Source organism: Stenella coeruleoalba, assembly GCF_951394435.1.
Source record: "Stenella coeruleoalba genome assembly, chromosome: 13".
Classification (NCBI taxonomy): Eukaryota; Metazoa; Chordata; class Mammalia; order Artiodactyla; family Delphinidae; genus Stenella; species Stenella coeruleoalba.
The window spans coordinates 38663535-38684102 of NC_137159.1; the positions used below are offsets into that span (position 1 = coordinate 38663535).

The following is a 20568-nucleotide window of genomic DNA, read 5'->3' on the forward strand; positions in this document are numbered from 1 at the left end:
AGGGTAGTATGTTTTTAAAAGTTAATTTAGAATTTTAGTCAATGAGAAACTTACCTTTTTTTGTTTATTTACATTTGTCTGAAACTTAGATCTATAAAGAGAGGTAAATGAACAGGAAAGAAAGCTTCACCATTTACTGCTGATTATGAAACTTTTTTGGCATGGCATCAAATTTGTAATTTCAGAATTTTGCTTTGGCCTTGTTTTTATTTTTGAAGTCTTTTTAAGGAATGTTCTGCAAATGTAGGATTTGGGTTGAAATGGCAAATTTTTCCTAAAAAGTATGAAATGTTAAAAATGAAAGAAAACAGCAAAAACACTGTTTGAGCACAATGTAGTTTGGGACAGTCTATATTGTGCTTTGGATAAAGTGTGCATTCACATGATCCCTTTGGTTGAAATACTAATGCTCCTATTTTATTGTGTGATGACTAACCATTTTAAAGATGAACTCTTATTCTCAGCCAAAACTTGCAATCTGAGGTTAAATGTCTATATATGAATGAGTTTACCTTTCAGGTATTATGGCTGATTCTTCCCTAATTCAACCAGTTGAAGCATACCACAACAGTTTTGACCCTTTTCTTCCTCCTGTCTATCCACACTAATTGGTCATGGTAATGATTTTGGGTAGTAACTCCTGTAGTCTTGTAAATTGTTACAAATATTGTTGACTATTTAGAGTGAGTAATCAACAGGAGGGACAAAATGGCTTGAAAGTGGTATTTGTATTTATTAACGTTCTTACATTTTTAGTTATCATTTTTATAGTTGGAAGGAATACCTGAAAGGTAGATACAGATTGCAACATTCATTTGTGTATTATTTTGACTGTGCACAAAAGTTTATCTTTAAATTAGTAGAAATAGCAACTCTAAGGGTGGGGTTAAAATTTAAAATTAAACCCGTGGGCTGTCTTGCTGCTCCTTAAGTAACACACCAGTGATGTTTGTAAACACTTTCTGTAGAAAGTATCTGTGACAATACTTTAATACTTGGCCAAGAGCTTACAACTCCTAGAAGATGGTAGGAAGCTTGAGAGCATCCAAGCTGCTAAATTCTTAGGAGCCTGGTCGTGTTAAAGTACGTGAGCCTATAAGCAGTCATTTATGCTGTGAATTCGTATCTGGCTGCTACTTTTCCTTCTACAGACTAAGCCCATTTGGCTGCTAAGGGCTTTTTATTTGGTTCTTCCTCCTGGTGTGAGCATGTATAAACAGCAGGACGTTAAATAGAGTAGTAAACAATAAAGTGAGGAAAATGCATGAAAACTCAGTATATGGGCAAATAGATCCTTGTTTAATATATGTAATTAAACTTGGTAGCATAATGTTTTTGAAAATTTAGATGTAAATGTGTGAATGTCTGTCCATTTGTGAATCCTGGAAATTGCCAGTCTTACAGCAATATATTCACATGCTTCTATTCTCCAATTTTCAGTATTATGGACTACAAATTTTGGAAAATGTGATAAAAACAAGGTGGAAGATTCTTCCAAGGAACCAATGTGAAGGTAGGAAAGTGTTTTAAAGAATTGTAGATTCAGAATTTTATTATTCCTGGCATTTTTATTATAGTTGAGTATTGGAGAGGAGGAATGTGTTGAATCTTTAGTAGTTTATTATGCTCTAATGGATTACTGCTTTCATCATGTTGCAAGGCAGGTTCTGTTTATATTTGGGGTCAGGGGAAGAATAGGTTATTTTTGGGGGAAAGCAGAAACCAGACTGGTGAAACTTTCTACAGTAAATATTGTGGTGAAAAATTTGTATCAACTTATATAGTTAATCTAGACCATGTTTGAAATGAATGAAATTTGAATATGCGCTCTTATGTATTGTTTTAAATTCATCACACAGTAGCAAGTAATGAGTACTGTAATACAAGGAATAACATAAATATAACAGCAAAGGAAGAAACAAGTTTTAAAAATCAAGACTTTAGCTTTTGACATTCTGGGCATACCTTATAAGAGGTTGGCTTCTAAAATAAGGAAAGATCAAAAAATGAAGATGTGGTGATGCCTGGTATTAATATTTTTACTTTTTCCTTTGTCACTACCTCAGTAAAAGTAGTCATGGTTTAAGAAACATGGGGCAAAGTTAGTCTCTTGGAATTCTTTAATGCAGTTCCTTCCAGTTTTCACATACTGCCTTATTATCTACTTTGTTACTTATTTAATCTCTGAAAAATAAAGAGAGAAGTCTGGATTTTAAAATGGGGTTATACTACTTTTGGTGGCATTTTTTCCTATTAAATTATGTTCCCTTTCTTTGTTGCTCTTTAAGATTTGTCTTTACCTGCTTTCTCATGTCATCTTTATGGTGGAATAGCGACCTGGATTTACTCAGTCTGACTTAAATCTTGACACCTTTCTAGCACTTTTAGAGGTCACTGGGACAATTTTTAACGGCAGTATCCGTAATACACCATAAACTGAATTAAGAATGATAGTATGGGAGGAAATAGTGCCCCCCCAAAGAGGTTCCTCTTTCTTTAAATGTTTTTATTTTGGTTTGAAACCATTTTAGATCACATTCTGTGACTTTCAGAAATTAGTAAGTACAGTTTGACTCAGGCCCAAATAGATCTTTTGTACTTCATCACTGCTTTTAGGGACCTTAGGTGCGGTCCTGGTTCCTTTACTACTGTTGTTTTATACTTGTGGTTTGAGCCTCAAATTTAACTTTGGGTATGGCTTACCATACCAACAAAAAAGTGTGTAATATTTTACTTCAGTGCCATTTTACTGTAATAAGTTCCTCTTTAATTTCTAAACACATAGACCTCTGCTTCTTATTATATAAGGATTGTGCTAGATGATCCTCCCAAATTATTTTCCAGGTATAAAATTAAATAATTTAAAATTATACTAGCTTATCAGTCATGGTTGTATTTGTTACTGAAAAAATTAGAGGCTAAAAGTTCTCCCTGAGGACTTGACAGTTTTTGCTTTCTGCATGAATGGGAGTGGCATCTTTTGGTTTTTATCATAAAGTCAAAAGCTTCCATATATTTCTATGTAAGTATCAAAATATATACATATTCCAGGGCATATGTATATTTAATATATGCCCTGGAATATGTATATAATTTTAATTTTGAAAGTCTTACCATCTTGTTTGGCAAAAACTGGTAGAGGCGGGGTGGTGATTATTCTTCCTGAGTCAAGAGAATTCTATTTTATTCATGTGTTCCTATTCTGTATTAGTGAGATACTTCATTTCTCTGCAAGCAGTACTTATAAAAAACATCAATTAGAATCACCTTTCCCCTTGCATTTCCCCTTAACACTAGTGATAAGATTGAGTGGGATGTAGACTTCTTTAAAAGTACGTGACGTTCCTATCACCACATGTATGGTTTTCACTGTCAGTGAAGTCATTACATGGGGAAAGTGTGATGTAATTTTTAGGGTCTTTCAGAGGCTCAATATTAGAAGAGCGTGTAAAATGGCTCCCAGAGAATGTTAGTGAACTCTGTCTAACTTTAGATATACAGCAGCAACTTTGCATGATGCATTTAATGATGTGTGTTTTTAAGGTAATTGATCTCATTTATAAAGCATTGGGAAATAAATTTATTCACTACATTTATAATTCTTTCCAACTTTGTCAATCTTAGGAGGCTTTTACAATCCTAAAATTTTGTATCTCGCGAAGTATACTAAATTTCTGAATGTGAATTTTCCTTCATCTTAAGTAACTTCGATATTGGAAATAAATTAGTATAACCCCCAAAATATTGTACATTCCTTTTGTTTATAATTGTCATATCTTTTAAGCTGTTGTCTCCACTTTAGCTAGTCTTTGTCCATTTTAGTACCATTAGGTATTAAGACTATACAAATATATTCCCTACGTCAGAGTATTACAGGTAGGAAGATAAAACATGTTAAAAATGATATCATTTTTTTAAAAATATCATTAAATTAGGCGTATATGTAATAAGTGCTAACACATGGTAAAAGGGGAAAAATCAGGTTGGCCCCTTTGGACAAGCTCATTCATGAAAATGGCAATGCTTGATGTATTTTAAAGGAATGATAGGTTTGGTTAGCAAACCTATCAAACAGCAAGCCAAGATAAGTTTTGTTTGTTTGTTTGTTTGTTTGTTTTGGGTTTGCGGGCCTCTCACTTGCCGTTGGGACGCTCGCAGGCTCATCGGCCATGGCTCACGGGCCTAGCCACTCCACGGCATGTGGGATCTTCTCGGACCGAGGCTGCACCACCAGGGAAGCCCCCAAGATAAGTTTTGTACATTTTTTCCAATCCAGCATATATTTTATCAGCTTTCAGGTTCTTGTCCATAAGCGTACGTTAATTTTCACATGTTCGTTTAGTGGAATGGCATTTTCAATTTAGGGCATTATCTAAAACAGTTTGCCAGGAAAATACCTGACAGTTCTGGAGTAAGTTAGATGTCTCTTGCTCTGTGTTCCCTTAGTGTGTCCTGTACCAGCGGATCACAAATGAGTAAAATTTTAATGAGCAAAAGACAGATAACAGCCGAGTAAGGACATGTTAAAAAACATTTAATTAAAAGATATTTTAATAAAAATAGAGCAAGGGAGATATAACCTTCATAATCATTTTAATGAATTTAGATTTATGTAATACAAAGTTAACTACATTGCTCTGATTTTTATCATTTTGCTTTAGGTCAGGAAAATGGTTTTTTTGGTCACCCCCATCCTCACCCACTATAACCTTTATCCCACTTAGCTATCACTGTTTTTCTCACTCTTTATCTTACCCTCCCAAAAATAAGCTTAATGGTATCAGGGATCAGCGAATGTCTTTATTGCATTCTTACTGCTTGGTATGTAGGTGTTCAGTATATAATTATTCAATTAATGAATTACTTATTATTGAAGTACTTCAGTGACTAGCACCACTCCCTATTTGGGATTCATTCATCTATTTAAGACCCTAATGACTTTCCCAGTATTTTTGCTTTTACATTTTTAAGTAAGTCAAGACAATTTTTCATTTTAAGATATTGAGTGTAGTTTCTGTGCTATACAGTAGGTCTTTGTTGTTTATTTTGTATATAGTAGTGTGTATATTTTAATCCCAAACTCCTAATTTATCCCTCCCCCAATCCCTTTTCCCCTTTGGTAACCATAAGGTTTTTTTCTATGTCTGTGACTGTATTTCTGTTTTGTAAGTAAGTTCATTTGTATCATTTTTAAAGATTACACATATAAGCAATATCATATGATATTCGTCTTTGTCTGCTTTACTTAGTATGATAATCCCTAGGTCCATTCATGTTGCTGCAAATGGCAGTGTTTCATTCTTTTTTATGCCTGAGTAATATTTGTGTGTGTGACATCTTTATCCAGTCTTCTGTCGATGGACATTTAGGTTGCTTCCATAGTTTTTAAGCAACCTCCATACTGTTCTCCATAGTGGCTGTACATATTTACATTCCTACCAACAGTGCAGGAGGGTTGCTTTTTCTCTACACGCTCTCCAGAATTTATTATTTGTAGACTTTTTGATGGTGGCTATACTAGCTGGTGTGAGGTGATACCTTATTGTAGTTTTGATTTTCTTTTCTGTAATAATTAGCGATGTTGAGTGTCTTGTCATGTGCCTTTTGGCCATCTGTATGTCTTCTTTGGAGAAAATGTCATTTTAGGTCTTATGCCCATTTTTTGATTGCGTTGTTTGGGGTTTTTTTGTTTCGTTTTGTTTGTAAGCTGTGTGAGCTGTTTGTATATTTTGGAGGTTGATCCCTTGTCAGTAGCATCATTCGGCAAGTATTTTCTCCCATTCTGTAGGTTGTCTTTTTGTTTTGTTTATGGTTTCCTTTGCTGTGTAAAAGCTTTGAAGTTTAATTAGGTTCCATTTGTTTGGTTTTATTTAAGACAATATTTTTGACTCAAGAAAAAGAAGAAATTTTAATACGTAAAGTGGAATAATTTCCAAATAGGGAATGGTTACTAGTCATTGAAGCGAAGGTGTGTCAGTGGTGTTGGTTCTTTCTTGTCTGCAATACACATCAGCTTTCATTATAACCTTCGTTCCTTTTTAAAAATAATTTTGGTGCTTGGTTTAGAAGGTTCAAACCATAAAGAAGTGGGGGGAGGCCTCCTTTGTCTCTCGTGAAAAAAATCTTTGTTAAGGAATCTCTATTATTTTAAATTAAACCAAAGGATTATGTTTTAATCTGTTAAGGCATATGGCTTACAGATCATTACATTTCATGAAATATATACAAACTTGCTGATATTGAAAAGGGGAGTGGTGAATTTATGAAGAAGAAGTTCAAAGTGATAAAGCCATACTATCTTGATTGTCTTGTTGCATGGTTATTGGGATGTGATATAAGAGGTAATGTGTGTAAAGCCCTCTGCATATCCAGGTGCTGACTATGGATAAACACAATGTGTATGTTGCCAGCCTTTTTCCATGAAAATTCTCCCACTTCTCTCCATTTCACCAAGTAATCATATACTAGTCTCAGGTTACCTTGCGATTTCTGCAATAGCATCCTAACTGGGCTCCTTAACAACCATTTATGTGTGTCCCTTGTAATATATTCACAACAAAGGATTTAGCATGCTACTTTAAAAAACAGAACTAAGTCAGGTCACTCGCATGCTTAAAGTCTCTCATTGTACTGAATATCACATGTTTAACTTGTTGCCTTTAAGCAATACTGGCTTTTAAAACTGCTTTTTTAAGTTTTGTTAAGGTAGATTTAACATATACAATAGACCATGTTAAAGTATACAATTTGATATGTTTTGACTCATGCATATACCCGTGAAAACACCACTGTAATCAAGACCTTCTTCTTTGTGATTGCCCTCTCCTTTACCTCCCCAGCCCCCAATCTGCTTTCTGTCACTCATTTGATTAGCTAGGTGTAGAATGGATAGATCATATGGTAGGTTTATGTTTTTAGCTGGCTGCCCAACTGTTTTCCAAAATGGTTGTATCACTTTACATTCTCAGTAGCAGTATGCTTCCCATCCTCACCAAAGCTTGATATTGTCAGTGTTTTTAATTGTAGCCACTATGGTACATATATAATTGCTTCTCACTGTGACTTCTGCTGTTGAGCATCCTTAACATCTCTGTGTGTATGTTTACTTATTTTAAGTTGATAGTGTTATACTCCCTGTTGAACAGAGAAAGTTGTTTGTTGGTCATTTTGAAAAGAAAATTTAAGTGTTGGGGCTCTTTAAGCCCTTGGCTCTGAAGCAAATCCATGAGAAACTCCTTTTTTCCCCTCATAGAATGTAATGTTTGAAATATCAGTCTAATGGCAGATGTGACAGGCACTCCTATTCATGTATTTTTGCCAGTTTTATAACATGATGGGATAATAAAGCAAAGATAATGATTAAATTTACATTTTATCTAATAAAACAAGGCAGTATTTTTCAAGATGTTCTTTTGCATTTCAGCATCATACATAATTGACAAAGTATTTTCCCACCACTTGAAGTTAAGGTAACCATTTGATCCCCCCAAAGTTTCCTAGTTCTGTGGAACTTCCGTAAGAGGTCTTTACTTGAGATGTAACAATTCCTAATCCTTACCTTACATCCATGCAGGAGACAGGAACCACCTATAGATTTTATTAAAGGGGTGTGGATTTTATTATGATTGTTCTTTTGTTATAGGAAAAATTGTTGAATTTTTAATAAAATAAAAACTTGTTCTGTTGTGATTAAATATACATAATATTTACCATTTTAAGTGTATAGTTTATTGTCAGTAAGTAAATACATAGTATTGTGCAACCATCATTACTATTCATCTCCAGAAATTTTTCATCATCCCAGTTGAAACTACCGATTAAACATTAACTCTCCATTACACTCTCTCCCCAGGCCCTGTTAACCATTATTTTATGCTTTTTGTCTCTATGAATTTGCCTGTATTAGGTAACTTATATGCGTATAATCATACACTATTTTGTGTCTGGTTTATTTCAGTAGCATGTTCCCAGGGTTCATCCATGTTGCAGTATGTAACAATTTCATTCCTTTTTAAGGCTGATTAATATTCCATTATACGTATATACCACTTTGTTTATGCATCCGTGGGTTGTTTCCACATTTTGTCTATTGTAAATAGTGATGCTATGAATTTACTAAAATTTTAATTGCCGTATATATTTTAGAGTTTAGTATCTGTTTGAGGCCGTAAACCCTTTTAAGAGTAAAGAATAAATATCCATTCCTCTTTAAACTACTAAACATATAGGCAATAAGTTATAGTCTAATTCTAGCCTATCTATGGGAACCCTAGGTTAAGAAACCCTGCTTTTGAGGGTTTTTCAGCTATTCATTTCTTGTTTTGCTGTTTATTCTCATGAGTATTTTATTGAGTGAGGAGTAGGAACGTTATTCTGGATTCCTTTGGACAATAAAGAGGACAGAGCTGTATTTTAGTGATGTCTTTCTGATGATCATTGGTGGTGGTTTAAATGGACAGATGTTTGTAATAATAGTATGACATGGGAAAAGAGCCTTTCTTTCTTGCCAACAGGCATGTGAAAAGGTGCTCAGTATCACTAATTATTAGATAAATGAAAATCAAAGCTACAATGAGGTATTACTTCACACCAGTCAAAATGGCCATCCTCAAAAATGTCTACAAATAATAAATGCTGGAGAGGGTGTGGAAAAAAAGGAACCCTCCTACACTATTGGTGGGAACGTGAATTGGTAATCCACTATGGAGAACAGTATGAAGGTTCCTAAAAAACTAAAAATAGAGTTAACCATATGATCCAGCAATTCCACTCCTGGGCATATATCCAGGAAAGAGGAAAACTCTAATTCAAAAAGATACATGAAGCCCAGTGATCATAGTAGCAGTATTTACAATAGCCAAGACATAGAAGCAACCTAAACACCCATCAGCAGATGAATGGATAAAGAAGATGTGGAGGGTGGGTGTGGGTGTGTGTATATACACACACATGCACACACACAGAATGAAATACATCACTTAGCCATAAAAAGAATGAAGTAATGCCACTTGCAGCAACATGGATGGACCTACAGATTATCATACTGAGTGAAGTCAGTCAGAGAAGGACAAGTATCATGATATCACATGTGGAATCTTTAAGATTGATACAAATGAACATATTTAAAAAACAGAAATACTCAGACATAGAAAACAAGTTTATGGTTACCGAAGGAGGGGAGGGAGGGATAAATTGGGAGTATGAGATTAACATACACTACTATATATACAAAGTAAACAAGGACCTACTGTATAGCACATATATTGTGCTGTACTGAATATCAGTGTCTCATAATAAGGTATAATGGAAAGAATCTGAAAAAGAATGTGTATATTATTTGTATATAACCGAATCACTTGCTGTACACCTGAAACTAACACAACATTGTAAAATATTTTAAAATGTGAAAGAAAAGAAGTTTCAGTTATACATGGCTTTGATGGAAGGATGTGATTACAGAGTAAACAAATATTTAAAGTGAATTTCATCTGATAGTATTGCACAATGGTTGGGACTGGATTTAACTCAGTTTTGTCTGATTGTAGCTTTACTTTTGTAAGAGTGTATCAAGGCTTTCTATTTTCTGTGTTGTATGAAAATTAGCCACTATGAAAGCAAGAGATAGGAGTCTGCAACTTTTTTTTTTTCTTTTGGCTGCTTTGGGTCTTTGTTGCGGTGTGTGGGCTTCTTATTGCGGTGGCTTCTTTTGTGTGGAGCACGAGCTCTAGGTGCACAGGCTCCAGAGCGCAGGCTCAGCAGTTGTGGCGCACAGGCTTAGTTGCTCCGTGGCATGTGGGATCTTCCTGGACCAGGGATTGAACCTGTATCCCTTGCATTGGCAGGCGGATTCTCAACCGCTGCGCCACCAGGGAAGCCCCGGAGACTGCAACTTTTTAACTCATATTTTAGTTTGCACCATCAGTATGTTGCAGTCAGTAGGTTCTCATTTTAAAGGGTTTAGTGAATCAAATTCTGTGATGCATTTCTTTTACCCTATCATTAATATCTAATATTTGCAATATGTTCCTGAGGGATAAGGTGGTTAATATTGCTGTGTAACTAACTTGCAAGATGATATATAACTTCTAAGTCAGGATGGGAGTTACTTAAATCTCAGCTTTTTAGCTAGCTAATGTTGATACTATCAACTTACAGGATTGTGTAGGCTATTTGGTATTGCTTTGTTTTTATTTGAAATGGGACTGTCAAAGAAATTTTTCTTGACTTTGAGAAAATAGAGTTGGATTATAAAAGATGCATGCATAAACTCTTGGATAAGGAGCATTCATGTGCCATAAGCTGCCTTCCGGTGAGTAGTTAGGCATTTTTATACTAGTGTACCTTGTTTTGAAGAAATTATACGTGACTGGTCCTTTTTAAAAAAAAGTATTCCTTTTCAATAAATAATTCAAAGGACTTCAATAACTTTGGAAGTGAATTTTTTTGTTCATATTTAGAAGAACGGGATGGGGGGCTATGGATATAAGTATGCTAGATCATTGTAGGAGTCCTTTGAAAAACTTAGTAACCATATAAGAGCATAATTGTGTTTGTCAAAGGCATACAAACTATGTATGAGAACTCTTCAGTGAAATGTTCTTCAGTTTGTATTTTTAATATATATATATTTCAAGTTTTCCTTATTCCCAAGGAAGAGCTTAGAAGGCTGCTGGAAGGAATATCCTAGTCTCTTCACATACACTTTCTGACTAATTGGAAACAGATAATTTCTGATTAGTATGGTTTTTATTGGATATGAAATCTTGTAAAGGTAGTTCTTGTTTTAAGAAATTTGTTTTACATAAATGTCACTTTTGCAACTGGCAGACGACTAATTCTTTTGGCACAAAGAATAAATAGACACTGGGATTGAAGTATTTTCTGTTAAATCTCAGAAGCTGAGCTTTCTCTGCTACTTGTAAACATTTGACTTTTCTCCCTTGGTATGTGTGACACCTTTTTTTTTTTTTGGCCATGCCGTGTGACTTGTGGAATCTTAGTTCCCCAACCAGGGATTGAACCCACGCCATGCAATGAAAGCCCAGAATCCTAACCACTAGGCCACCAGGGAACTCCCACCATTTCTTTATATAGGTTCAGTTTACAATTGTAAACTTTTTCTTAATTGAACTGCTTTTATTTTTTTAATTCTGGGTAAACCATGGGACGGAATTTGGGGAAAGGAGTTATGGTACTTAATCAGATAAGCTACATAGCAGTAGGAGATTCTAAACAGACAGTTGTATGCAGCAGTACTTGATCAAAAAGGTGTTGTTTACGTATAGTTTCAATGCTTTGGATGGATGGAAGTACTGATCATTATAGAGTGACGTTAAATTAAGAGACTTTAAAGTCTTTTTAAAGTCTCAGAGACTTCATTGTCTCTGAGATCCTTGTAGTTTTTTGGGTTTTTTAAATTACTTATTTCACATTTTTCCTGCTTTCATCTTTTACTCTTCACTCCATCTACGGGTGAATTTCAGAAGCCTCTAAAAAAAGGGGGAGAAGGTATTTAATTGATTTAATTTATAACAGAAGAGTGAAGGATCAGTTTGATCCTGTTTTCTTATTCTCCGAGGCTGAGAAAAGCCGCAAAACTCATACGTGTTTCAACCAGAGGCAGGAATTGTAGTTCTACTCTTGTTCCTTATGACAGATTTAGAAGAAAACTACTGAATGTCTTATTTGGTATTGTCAGTCATTTAATCTAAGAGAGTAGGCTGTATTTTTGGTTTTGTTTAAACCACGTTTTTGCCTATATTAGAGGTTTCAGAGGGGTGCTTTTTTATTTGTTTATAATGGCCCTTTTCCTTAATTTTTTTGAATTTTATTCTATTTTTTTATACATCAGGTTCTTATTAATGTTATCTATTTTATACATATGTCAATCCCAATCTCCCAATTCATCCCACCCCCGGCCACTTTCCCCCCCTTGGTTCCTTAACTTTTTAGGGGTCTTAATGACAGTAATTCATCTGTAAAGAACAGGAGGGTCAACAATATCAGAATTGCTTTTTTTGTGTGTTTTTTTTTTGATGGTAAGCGGGCCTCTCACAGTTGTGGCCCCTGCTGTTGCGGAGCACAGGCTCCAGACACGCAGGCTTAGCGGCCATGGCTCACGGGCCCAGCCGCTCCGTGGCATGTGGGATCTTCTCGGACCAGGGCATGAACCTGTGTCCCCTGCATTGGCAGGTGGACTCTCAACCACTGCACCACCAGGGAAGCCCAAAATGTTCACTTTTTTTTTTTTTTGGCTGTGTTGGGTCTTCATTGCTGCACACGGGCTTTCTCTAGCTGCGGTGAGCGGGGGCTACTCTTCGTTGCGGTGCGCGGGCTTCTCATTGTGGTGGCTTCTCTTGCTGCGGAGCATGGGCTCTAGGCACGTGGGCTTCAGTGGTTGTGGCTCGCAGGCTCTAGAGCTCAGGCTTAGTTGCTCCACAGCATGTGGGATCTTCCAGGATCAGGGATCAAACCCGTGTCCCCTGCATTGGCAGGCGGATTCCCAACCACTGCACTACCAGGGAAGCCCCAGAATTGTTTTGATTTGATCTAGTGGATATTAAGGACATGAGATTGTTGTGTGGGTTAACCTAACTAAATGGTACGATTTAGCACTCATTTTAAAATAAAACTTGTTCCCCTAGTCGGTTTGTTTCTTTGTTTTAATCACCTTATTGAATCTAGATCTGATTTTATTTTGTGTGTCCACAAAGCCTCGTTTTTTTAAAATAATTTTAGACAATAGAAACATTGACCCAAAAAGTACAGAATGTACTTACACCTCTTAGTTTATCCTTTTAACAACTTAGACAGCCATAATAAAATTATCACAACCAAACATTTAACATTGGTTCAGTACTATTAACTGAATTATGGACCTTAATTCAAATTTCACAAGTTGTCTCTCTTGTCCTTTTCCTAGTCTACAATTTATTTAGTTGTGTCTCTAGTCTCCTTAATCTGTGACAGTTCTTAATTTCTGCTTGATATGTCTTTGACACTGATGAGTTCTGGTCAGTTATTTTGTAGTGTATTTGAATTTAGTTTTGTCTGTTGTTTTCTCATGATTAGACTGGGGTTCAATATTTTGGAGCAAGAATACCACACAGGTGATGTGTCGTCAGTCCACCAAACCGGGGGTACATGATGTCAATATGTTTAATTATTCATTTATTATTAATCTTTATCAGTTATGTTGGTGCCCACTGGTTTTCTATTTACAGGTTTACTATTTTCCACTTTGAAAGTGAAAAATATCTTGGGAAGATAATTTGACAGTGTGCAGATAATGAATTTCTCCTGAAAGTGTTGCCCATTTGTTCTAGCATTCATTCATTGGTGGATATTGTCTGCAACAATTAGTACTGTGGTCTTTGCCTAATGTAGAAATTTTTAAAATGTCAATAACGTAGTTTTCAGCAGATTGTATGTGTTTGTATATAACAGTTAAGTTTTTGGCACGTGGCAGGCAGGTTTTTTAAATGATTCTTATATTGTGAACATTTTTAATACTTAACATTACATTTTCAGTTGATGAATAATCCTTACTTTGTGGCTTTATTGTACTTATGAAATTTTTCTGCAATTAAGAAATTATTTATTAATGATTTTTTGAAGGTTGTTTTAGCTTACGAAGATTACTATATTAAGGTAGTTTTACAATCAAATAAGCACTTTGTTGCCTTCAAGTTGACTAAATTTCTGGCTAACCCCTTATGGGTAAATTTCTTAGCATATTCCTTCTCAGTGGATATTGAGTCCAGTGTTGTAGATTTGTTAGATGAGACTTGGTACACACAGTTTAGTAAAACCTTTATCTGTATTTTTGAAGTTCAGATAGCTTTGAAAATTCGAAAATCTTCATAAGTCATTTGGTGGCAAAACCTAAATTATTAAACAGATGTGAGAATAGTCTTTATTCTTTGTAGTGGGAAATAATAATTTGTTGGATTAGGGAATCTGTTTCAGACCCTTTGGATATGTTAATGTAAGTGTACCACATTACTTTAAATTTTGAGGGGAGCTGTAGTAGATGCCAAGTAAATTCTGAATGATGCAAATTAAAATCAAAGGCATGAAGTCAACTGTTGAAAGAATAAAAGGCATGAAGTCTTAACTGTTAAGAACAGATTATACTATTAAGGTACCCTTAAGTAAAGACTACTACAAATAAAAACTTCCTCCTTGGGCTTCCCTGGTGGCGCAGTGGTTGAGAGTCCGCCTGCCGATGCAGGGGACACGGGTTCGTGCCCCGGTCCGGGAAGATCCCACATGCAGCGGAGCGGCTGGGCCCGTGAGCCATGGCCGCTGAGCCTGCGCGTCCGGAGCCTGTGCTCCGCAACGGGAGAGACCACAACAGTGAGAGGCCCGCGTATCGCAAAAAAAAAAAAAACAAACTTCCTCCTTAACTCTGTTTTTTCCTACATTGTAGGACAAACAAGTTAAAATTACTTCTAGGATTAGCTTAATGCTATCTGAAAAATAAATCTGAAAAGGATTAACATCTGACCTTGATTTATAAATTTTACATAAACTTATTTATAGTGCTCACAAAGTTATGTCTTAAAGGTTTTTGTAGTTTTAACCCACAAAAATAATGTGTTTATTTAAATGAACAATACCTTAGTCCTTTATGGGGTTTTTTGTTTTGGTTTGTTTTTAATTTAAAAATCACAGCTTGGTATACTTGACTGTCTAACATTAAAGAATATCTTAGAATACAGTAGTTCCTAATTGTTAAACCAATATTTTGTAAAGTTTAACAAAAACTAAAAATTAAAGGAATAGTACACTAAACTAATTGGCATTTTTCAAAAATGCCATAATTGGAGATGGGATTCAGGTGTATCATCTGACTTTACTCTGCCCTCCCCCACCCCCAGTTTTTTTGGTTCCTGAAGATGTATTAGCATGCTATGAAAGTGTTGAATAATTTTTTTTTAATAGGGATAAAAAAATATGTTGTTGGCCTCATTATCAAGACGTCATCTGACCCAACTTGTGTAGAGGTAAGAGCTTTTTTGCAGATTATTGTGAGAGTATAAAATCATTTAAATATTGGGTCTTCAACTTAAACCCACTTCTGTCACAGACATACAGACACATATATGCACAATCATTTACAATAGATCTGCAGTCTTTTTTTTTCTCTCTGTGGGGGTGTGGGTTGCCTACATTTGTTATTTATGTATCTATTTTAAGTCCTCATTTAATCTAAAATTTTTTCTTTTCTTAGAAGGAAAAGGTATATATCGGGAAATTAAATATGATTCTTGTTCAGGTAAGTTTTTAGTTGACACACTGTTTCCCTGAGAAGGATTAAGTGCTTCACTTCAGGCTGAGTGGTTGAACAAATAGTCTAACCTACTTTTATCGAATAACTAAACTAACATCTTGCAGAGTAGTGATAGTAATCTTCACAGTAATTACAATAGCCTGCTGTCTAGCATTTAAAATTGTTAATATGCTGTGGTAGGAAACATCAGATATGGTACTGTAAAACCTTCACTTCTTTGGCTCCAATATGGATTGAACTCATTAAAAAATTTCTCATCTAATGCAAATGTAAACTACAATGAGGTATCACCTCACACTGGTCAGAATGGCCATTATCAAAAAATCTAGAAACAATACATGCTGGAAAGGGTGTGGTGAAAAGGGAACCCTCCTGCCCTGTTGGTGGGAATGTAAATTATTACAACCACTATAGAAAACGGTATGGAGGTTCCTTAAAAAACCAGAAATAGAACTACCATATGACCCAGCAATCCCACTACTGGGCATATACCCAGAGAAAACCATAACTCAAAAAGATACATGTACCACAATGTTCATTGCAGCACTATTTACAATAGCCAGAACATGGAACCAACCTAAATGTCCATCAACAGATGAATGGATAAAGAAGATGTGGCACATATATACAATAGAATATTACTCAGCCATAAAAAGAAACGAAATTCAGTTATTTGCAGTGAGTCCAGCCGGACCTAGAGTCTGTCATACTTAAGTCAGAAAGAGAAAGACAAATACTGTATGCTAATGAATATATATGGAATCTTTAAAAAAAAAAGTAGTACTGATGAACCTAGTTGTAGGGCAGGAATAAAGATGTAGACATAGGGAATGGACTTGGCACAGGGTGGGAGGGGGAAGCTGGGGCGAAGTGAGAGTAGCATCGACATATATACACTACCGAATGTAAAATAGTTAGCTAGTGGGAAGCAGCAGCATAGCATAGGGAGATTGGCTCGGTGGTTTGCAGTGACCTAGAGGGGGTGGGATTGGGAGGCTAAAGCGGGAGGGGATATGGGGACATATGTATACATATGGCCGATTCACTTTGCTGTACAACAGAAACTAACACAGTATTGTGAAGCAATTATACTCCAATAAAGATCTATTAAAATAAAAAAAAATTTTTCTCATCTGTCTCATACTGTGCATGTTTCCTTTCCATGTCCACTATCTCAGTCTTATTAATTCATTGAAAAAATTGCCTTTGAATTCAAGCATCCCTTTAATTGATCTCTATACTTAGCCTGTTTTTTAATCTTTCTATATTTCTAAAGTCAGAAATTTTAAGTTTACCTACCTTTAATAATATGTCCAAAAAATTTCTTGAGAACATTAATTAGTATGTGAGGGAAAAACAGATTTTTTTTAATTTAATAAGTTATAGAAACATTGGGTTTTCCTAAACACTTGGATTTTCACTAAGTTAAACTAGCTTTTATTGAGAACTTCTTGTTGTTAGCGTATCTCTGAATGGGAAGAGGGAGGAGTCCAAAGAGGTTAAGTTACTTACCTCTTACTTAACAGGTGCTATTACAGAATATTGTTGGGAAATCCCTAGCATACAGAATCAACAGTACAGACCTTAAAATTGAATAAGTCCATTAGGCTTTTGGTCAAAGATGATTCTGTCCCCAACGATAATGCTGCTTTTCTTCCAAATTTCTTATCTCCAAGCCCTACCTATATTTCAAGGCCCAGATTCCAGCCAAAGAAAATATCTTTCCCTGCCCATCACCTTTTTATCATTTAGAGTTAGATCTTATAGTCTCAGGATAATTTGCACATATCTGGCAAATATTGATATGCATACACATTAGAGCTAGATTAGACGAATCAGGATTATTGAGAGGAGGAACAGGGCATTTGAGACACAGAACTTTGTGTTGTAGTTTCTACTCTGTACATTCTATAGAGAGCAGCACATTTCCTGTCTTAATAAAGGGGAAGAAAATGAAAGGTGGTTGATATTTGCTCCTGCTTTTGGTATCATGCAATTTCTATGAAGTTTGTTTTCTTTACCATTGACAAGTGAAATGAAATTAACATTTCCTATCTTATTTTAGATACTGAAACAAGAATGGCCAAAACATTGGCCAACTTTTATCAGTGACATTGTTGGAGCAAGTAGGACCAGTGAAAGTCTCTGTCAGAATAATATGGTGATTCTGAAACTCTTGAGTGAAGAAGTATTTGATTTCTCTAGTGGGCAGATAACCCAAGTGAAAGCTAAGCATTTAAAAGACAGGCAAGTAATTGTTTTGGAATTTTTAAGTAATTTATCTAGCAATTTCAAGGAATTTGGAGATAGATTGTAAATTTTTAAGGAACTATGATTATTAAAAGTTAATACACCTAATTCTTTTCTACTACAAATTTAAATAGTGGTAAAGTGGCCTAATCTAAATATGGAGGCTTGAAAAATATGTATGACGTTATAGCAAAATTAACTTCATGCATGTCATGTGGAAGGAATATAGGTTAAGAATTCCCAAAAAACTCTTTGGAATCTGATTCATATGATGTCTAGTTAATCATAGGTCCAAGGATATGACTTGTGTCCAGATGTCTACTTTATTCTTAATATTCCTACATTTTATCAGTTTCCCTATAGTTAACACCAGGAACATGCCAGATTTTATTTTCTTCAACATAGTAATAAAAATGTGTTTAGTCATTAGGGAACCGAAATGTTTTTTACCTTTATGTATTCAGACTAGCTTCAGAATTTAGGATTTTTTCTCTGGTTTGGTGTATAAGCACATTTTAGGTGTATAAGCACATTTTAGGTTTGAGGATATATCGAACACCACTTCTCTCATTTTGGAGAGTTCTGTTTTGACTGTCTTGATTTAAAAGACTAGGTTGAGGGACTTCCCTGGCCGTCCAGTGGTTAAGACACCGCGCTTCCACTGCAGGGGGCGTGGGTTCGATACCTGCTTGGGGAACTAAGATCCCACATGCCATGCAGTGTGGCCGAATTTTAAAAAAATAAACAAAAGGGGCTTCCCTGGTGGCGCAGTGGCTGAGAGTCAGCCTGCCAATGCAGGGGACACGGGTTCGTGCCCCGGTCCGGGAAGATCCCACATGCCGCGGAGCGGCTGGGCCCGTGAGCCATGGACGCTGAGCCTGCGCGTCCGGAGCCTGTGCTCCGCAACGGGAGAGGCCACAACAGTGAGAGGCCCACGTACTGCAAAACAAAAAACAAAAACATAAATAAAAGATGTGATGTGATTGAAATTATTCTAATAGAGTAAGGATGACATGAAAACCAAACCTTCAAGAAATGAAATTAAGTGCTATTTATAGGTGAGTTTTAAGAGATATTTACACATAGTTTTAATAGCTTTGTAACTTTCGATGAAGTTATTGATATCTGTGTTTATAAATAGAAGTAACTCAAGTTTTCAGTGGCTGCTGAAATGTTAGTATGTAAATAATTACAGTGTTCATTTCTATGTGTGTTCTAAACTGATCAATTTTTTATTTTTTTAGCATGTGCAATGAATTCTCACAAATTTTTCAGCTTTGTCAGTTTGTGATGGTAAGTGCTTTTAATTTCATTTTAAAAACTAATTAATTATATAGGAAGATAATTTACAATCATGTTTTTGTTGTAGGAAAATTCCCAAAATGCTCCACTTGTACATGCAACTTTGGAAACGTTGCTCAGATTTCTTAACTGGATTCCACTTGGATATATTTTTGAGACCAAGTTAATCAGCACGTTAATTTATAAGGTATAGTGAATACATTTCAGTTATATTTATCACTGGATAGTGGTGTGTATTTTCTTAATTTGTAATGCTCTTTTGAATATTAAAACCATTCCACATTCACAGCCATAATCAGCTTTGTTTCCGAGATGAGGAAATTGCTCAGAAGAACTTTTCTGTAGTTTCAACTACTAATTCTTAAAAACCGTGTCAGAATTTTATGATTCTGCCACTCATACCAGGCAGTCTCCCAAATTGTATGTGAACAATAATGAATTTGGTTTCCTTTTAGTTGCAGTAGCATGTAATACCTATGTAAAGTCTTATAATTGTTCATCCAGATATAGTTACCAACTGGTTGTATTTCCAGATGTTTTCTAATCAGATATAATGAGTAAATTATGTATTTAATTAAGACCTTATAAAAGCAGACTATTATAACTTACGTTTGGGGCTTTGTAGTTGAGGGCTTGATATGGTCATGTTCTAATCTGAATTTACTATGTTAGAGCCACCATTTTATCCATAGACAGTTTATTTTAAATTGTTTGCCATTGTCAACAGTAGTGCAGGAAATACTGGACATTTATGCACTTGTCCAAATATTTGGTATAAATTTTAATACATATAAGTATTGGATCAATAGGTATGTCCATTTTTAAGGCTTCTGACGCTTACCAAATTGCCACACCCAATGGGAGGCTATTTTTATACCTTCTCAACAGTTAAATATGAAAGAGCCAATTTTTCCACACGTTATTAATCCTAGGTGTATTGCCCATCTCTTAGAATCCTAAACAATTAAAGTCTTTTTAGATTATACAGAAAACATGATGTCTTTAAAAGTCATGTAATAGACTGTGGGGAAAGTTTCTAAGCAACTTTGTGTTTTCCAGGTGTCTGAGGACACATCAAAAGAAAGCACAGTATACTACTAAAGCATTTACTGTCTATTGGATGGATAATGAAATTTTCTTAAAATATATGTGCCAAAAAACCCTATCACCACCTATTTGCCTGATATTTTTCCTCTGTGTTCCTGATTTTTAAATCCTTCGTTATTTTTTTAATTGTTAATTTTAAGTAAAGTGCTTCAGGCCGTTTAATTTTATGCTTCCTTCCCCCCCCCCACCCCACCCCCCTTTTTTAAATTAAAATAGTTCCTGAATGTTCCAATGTTTCGAAATGTCTCTCTGAAGTGCCTCACTGAGATTGCTGGTGTGAGTGTAAGCCAGTATGAGGAACAATTTGTAACGCTATTTACGCTGACAATGATGCAGCTAAAACAGGTAATACAACACCCTTAAAAACTGACTAAACAATTTTAGTGCCTTAGAAAATGTTGGGTTTGAGTTGAACCATTTCAGCACAGCTTACCATAAATAGATGAGCTGTAATGTGATTGTATATTTATTATATAAAATGAAGGGTAAGCTAGAAATTTTTATGAACATTTTGAAAATTCCTTGAAGTAAATTCTCTGGGAGTGTCATGGTAATTTATTTCTACAGAATTTAGAGGCTTAGTAACCTGGGGTTTAATATCAGTTCTGCCTTTG

At 35.3% G+C, this 20568-nt stretch overlaps 1 protein-coding gene across 2 annotated transcripts in view; it reads left to right on the top strand.

Annotated features, from left to right (window-relative positions):
- The window catches only part of XPO1 (exportin 1), a 46562-nt gene that overhangs the window by 11905 nt on the left and 14089 nt on the right, over positions 1 to 20568 (top strand). For both annotated transcript variants that reach the window (XM_079941549.1, XM_079941550.1), the window contains exons 4-10: positions 1441 to 1513; positions 14947 to 15008; positions 15236 to 15280; positions 17361 to 17542; positions 18790 to 18838; positions 18915 to 19034; positions 20171 to 20299. In XM_079941549.1, the coding sequence (XP_079797675.1) occupies positions 1441 to 1513; positions 14947 to 15008; positions 15236 to 15280; positions 17361 to 17542; positions 18790 to 18838; positions 18915 to 19034; positions 20171 to 20299 (660 nt within the window). The remainder of the gene's footprint in view (positions 1 to 1440; positions 1514 to 14946; positions 15009 to 15235; positions 15281 to 17360; positions 17543 to 18789; positions 18839 to 18914; positions 19035 to 20170; positions 20300 to 20568) is intronic.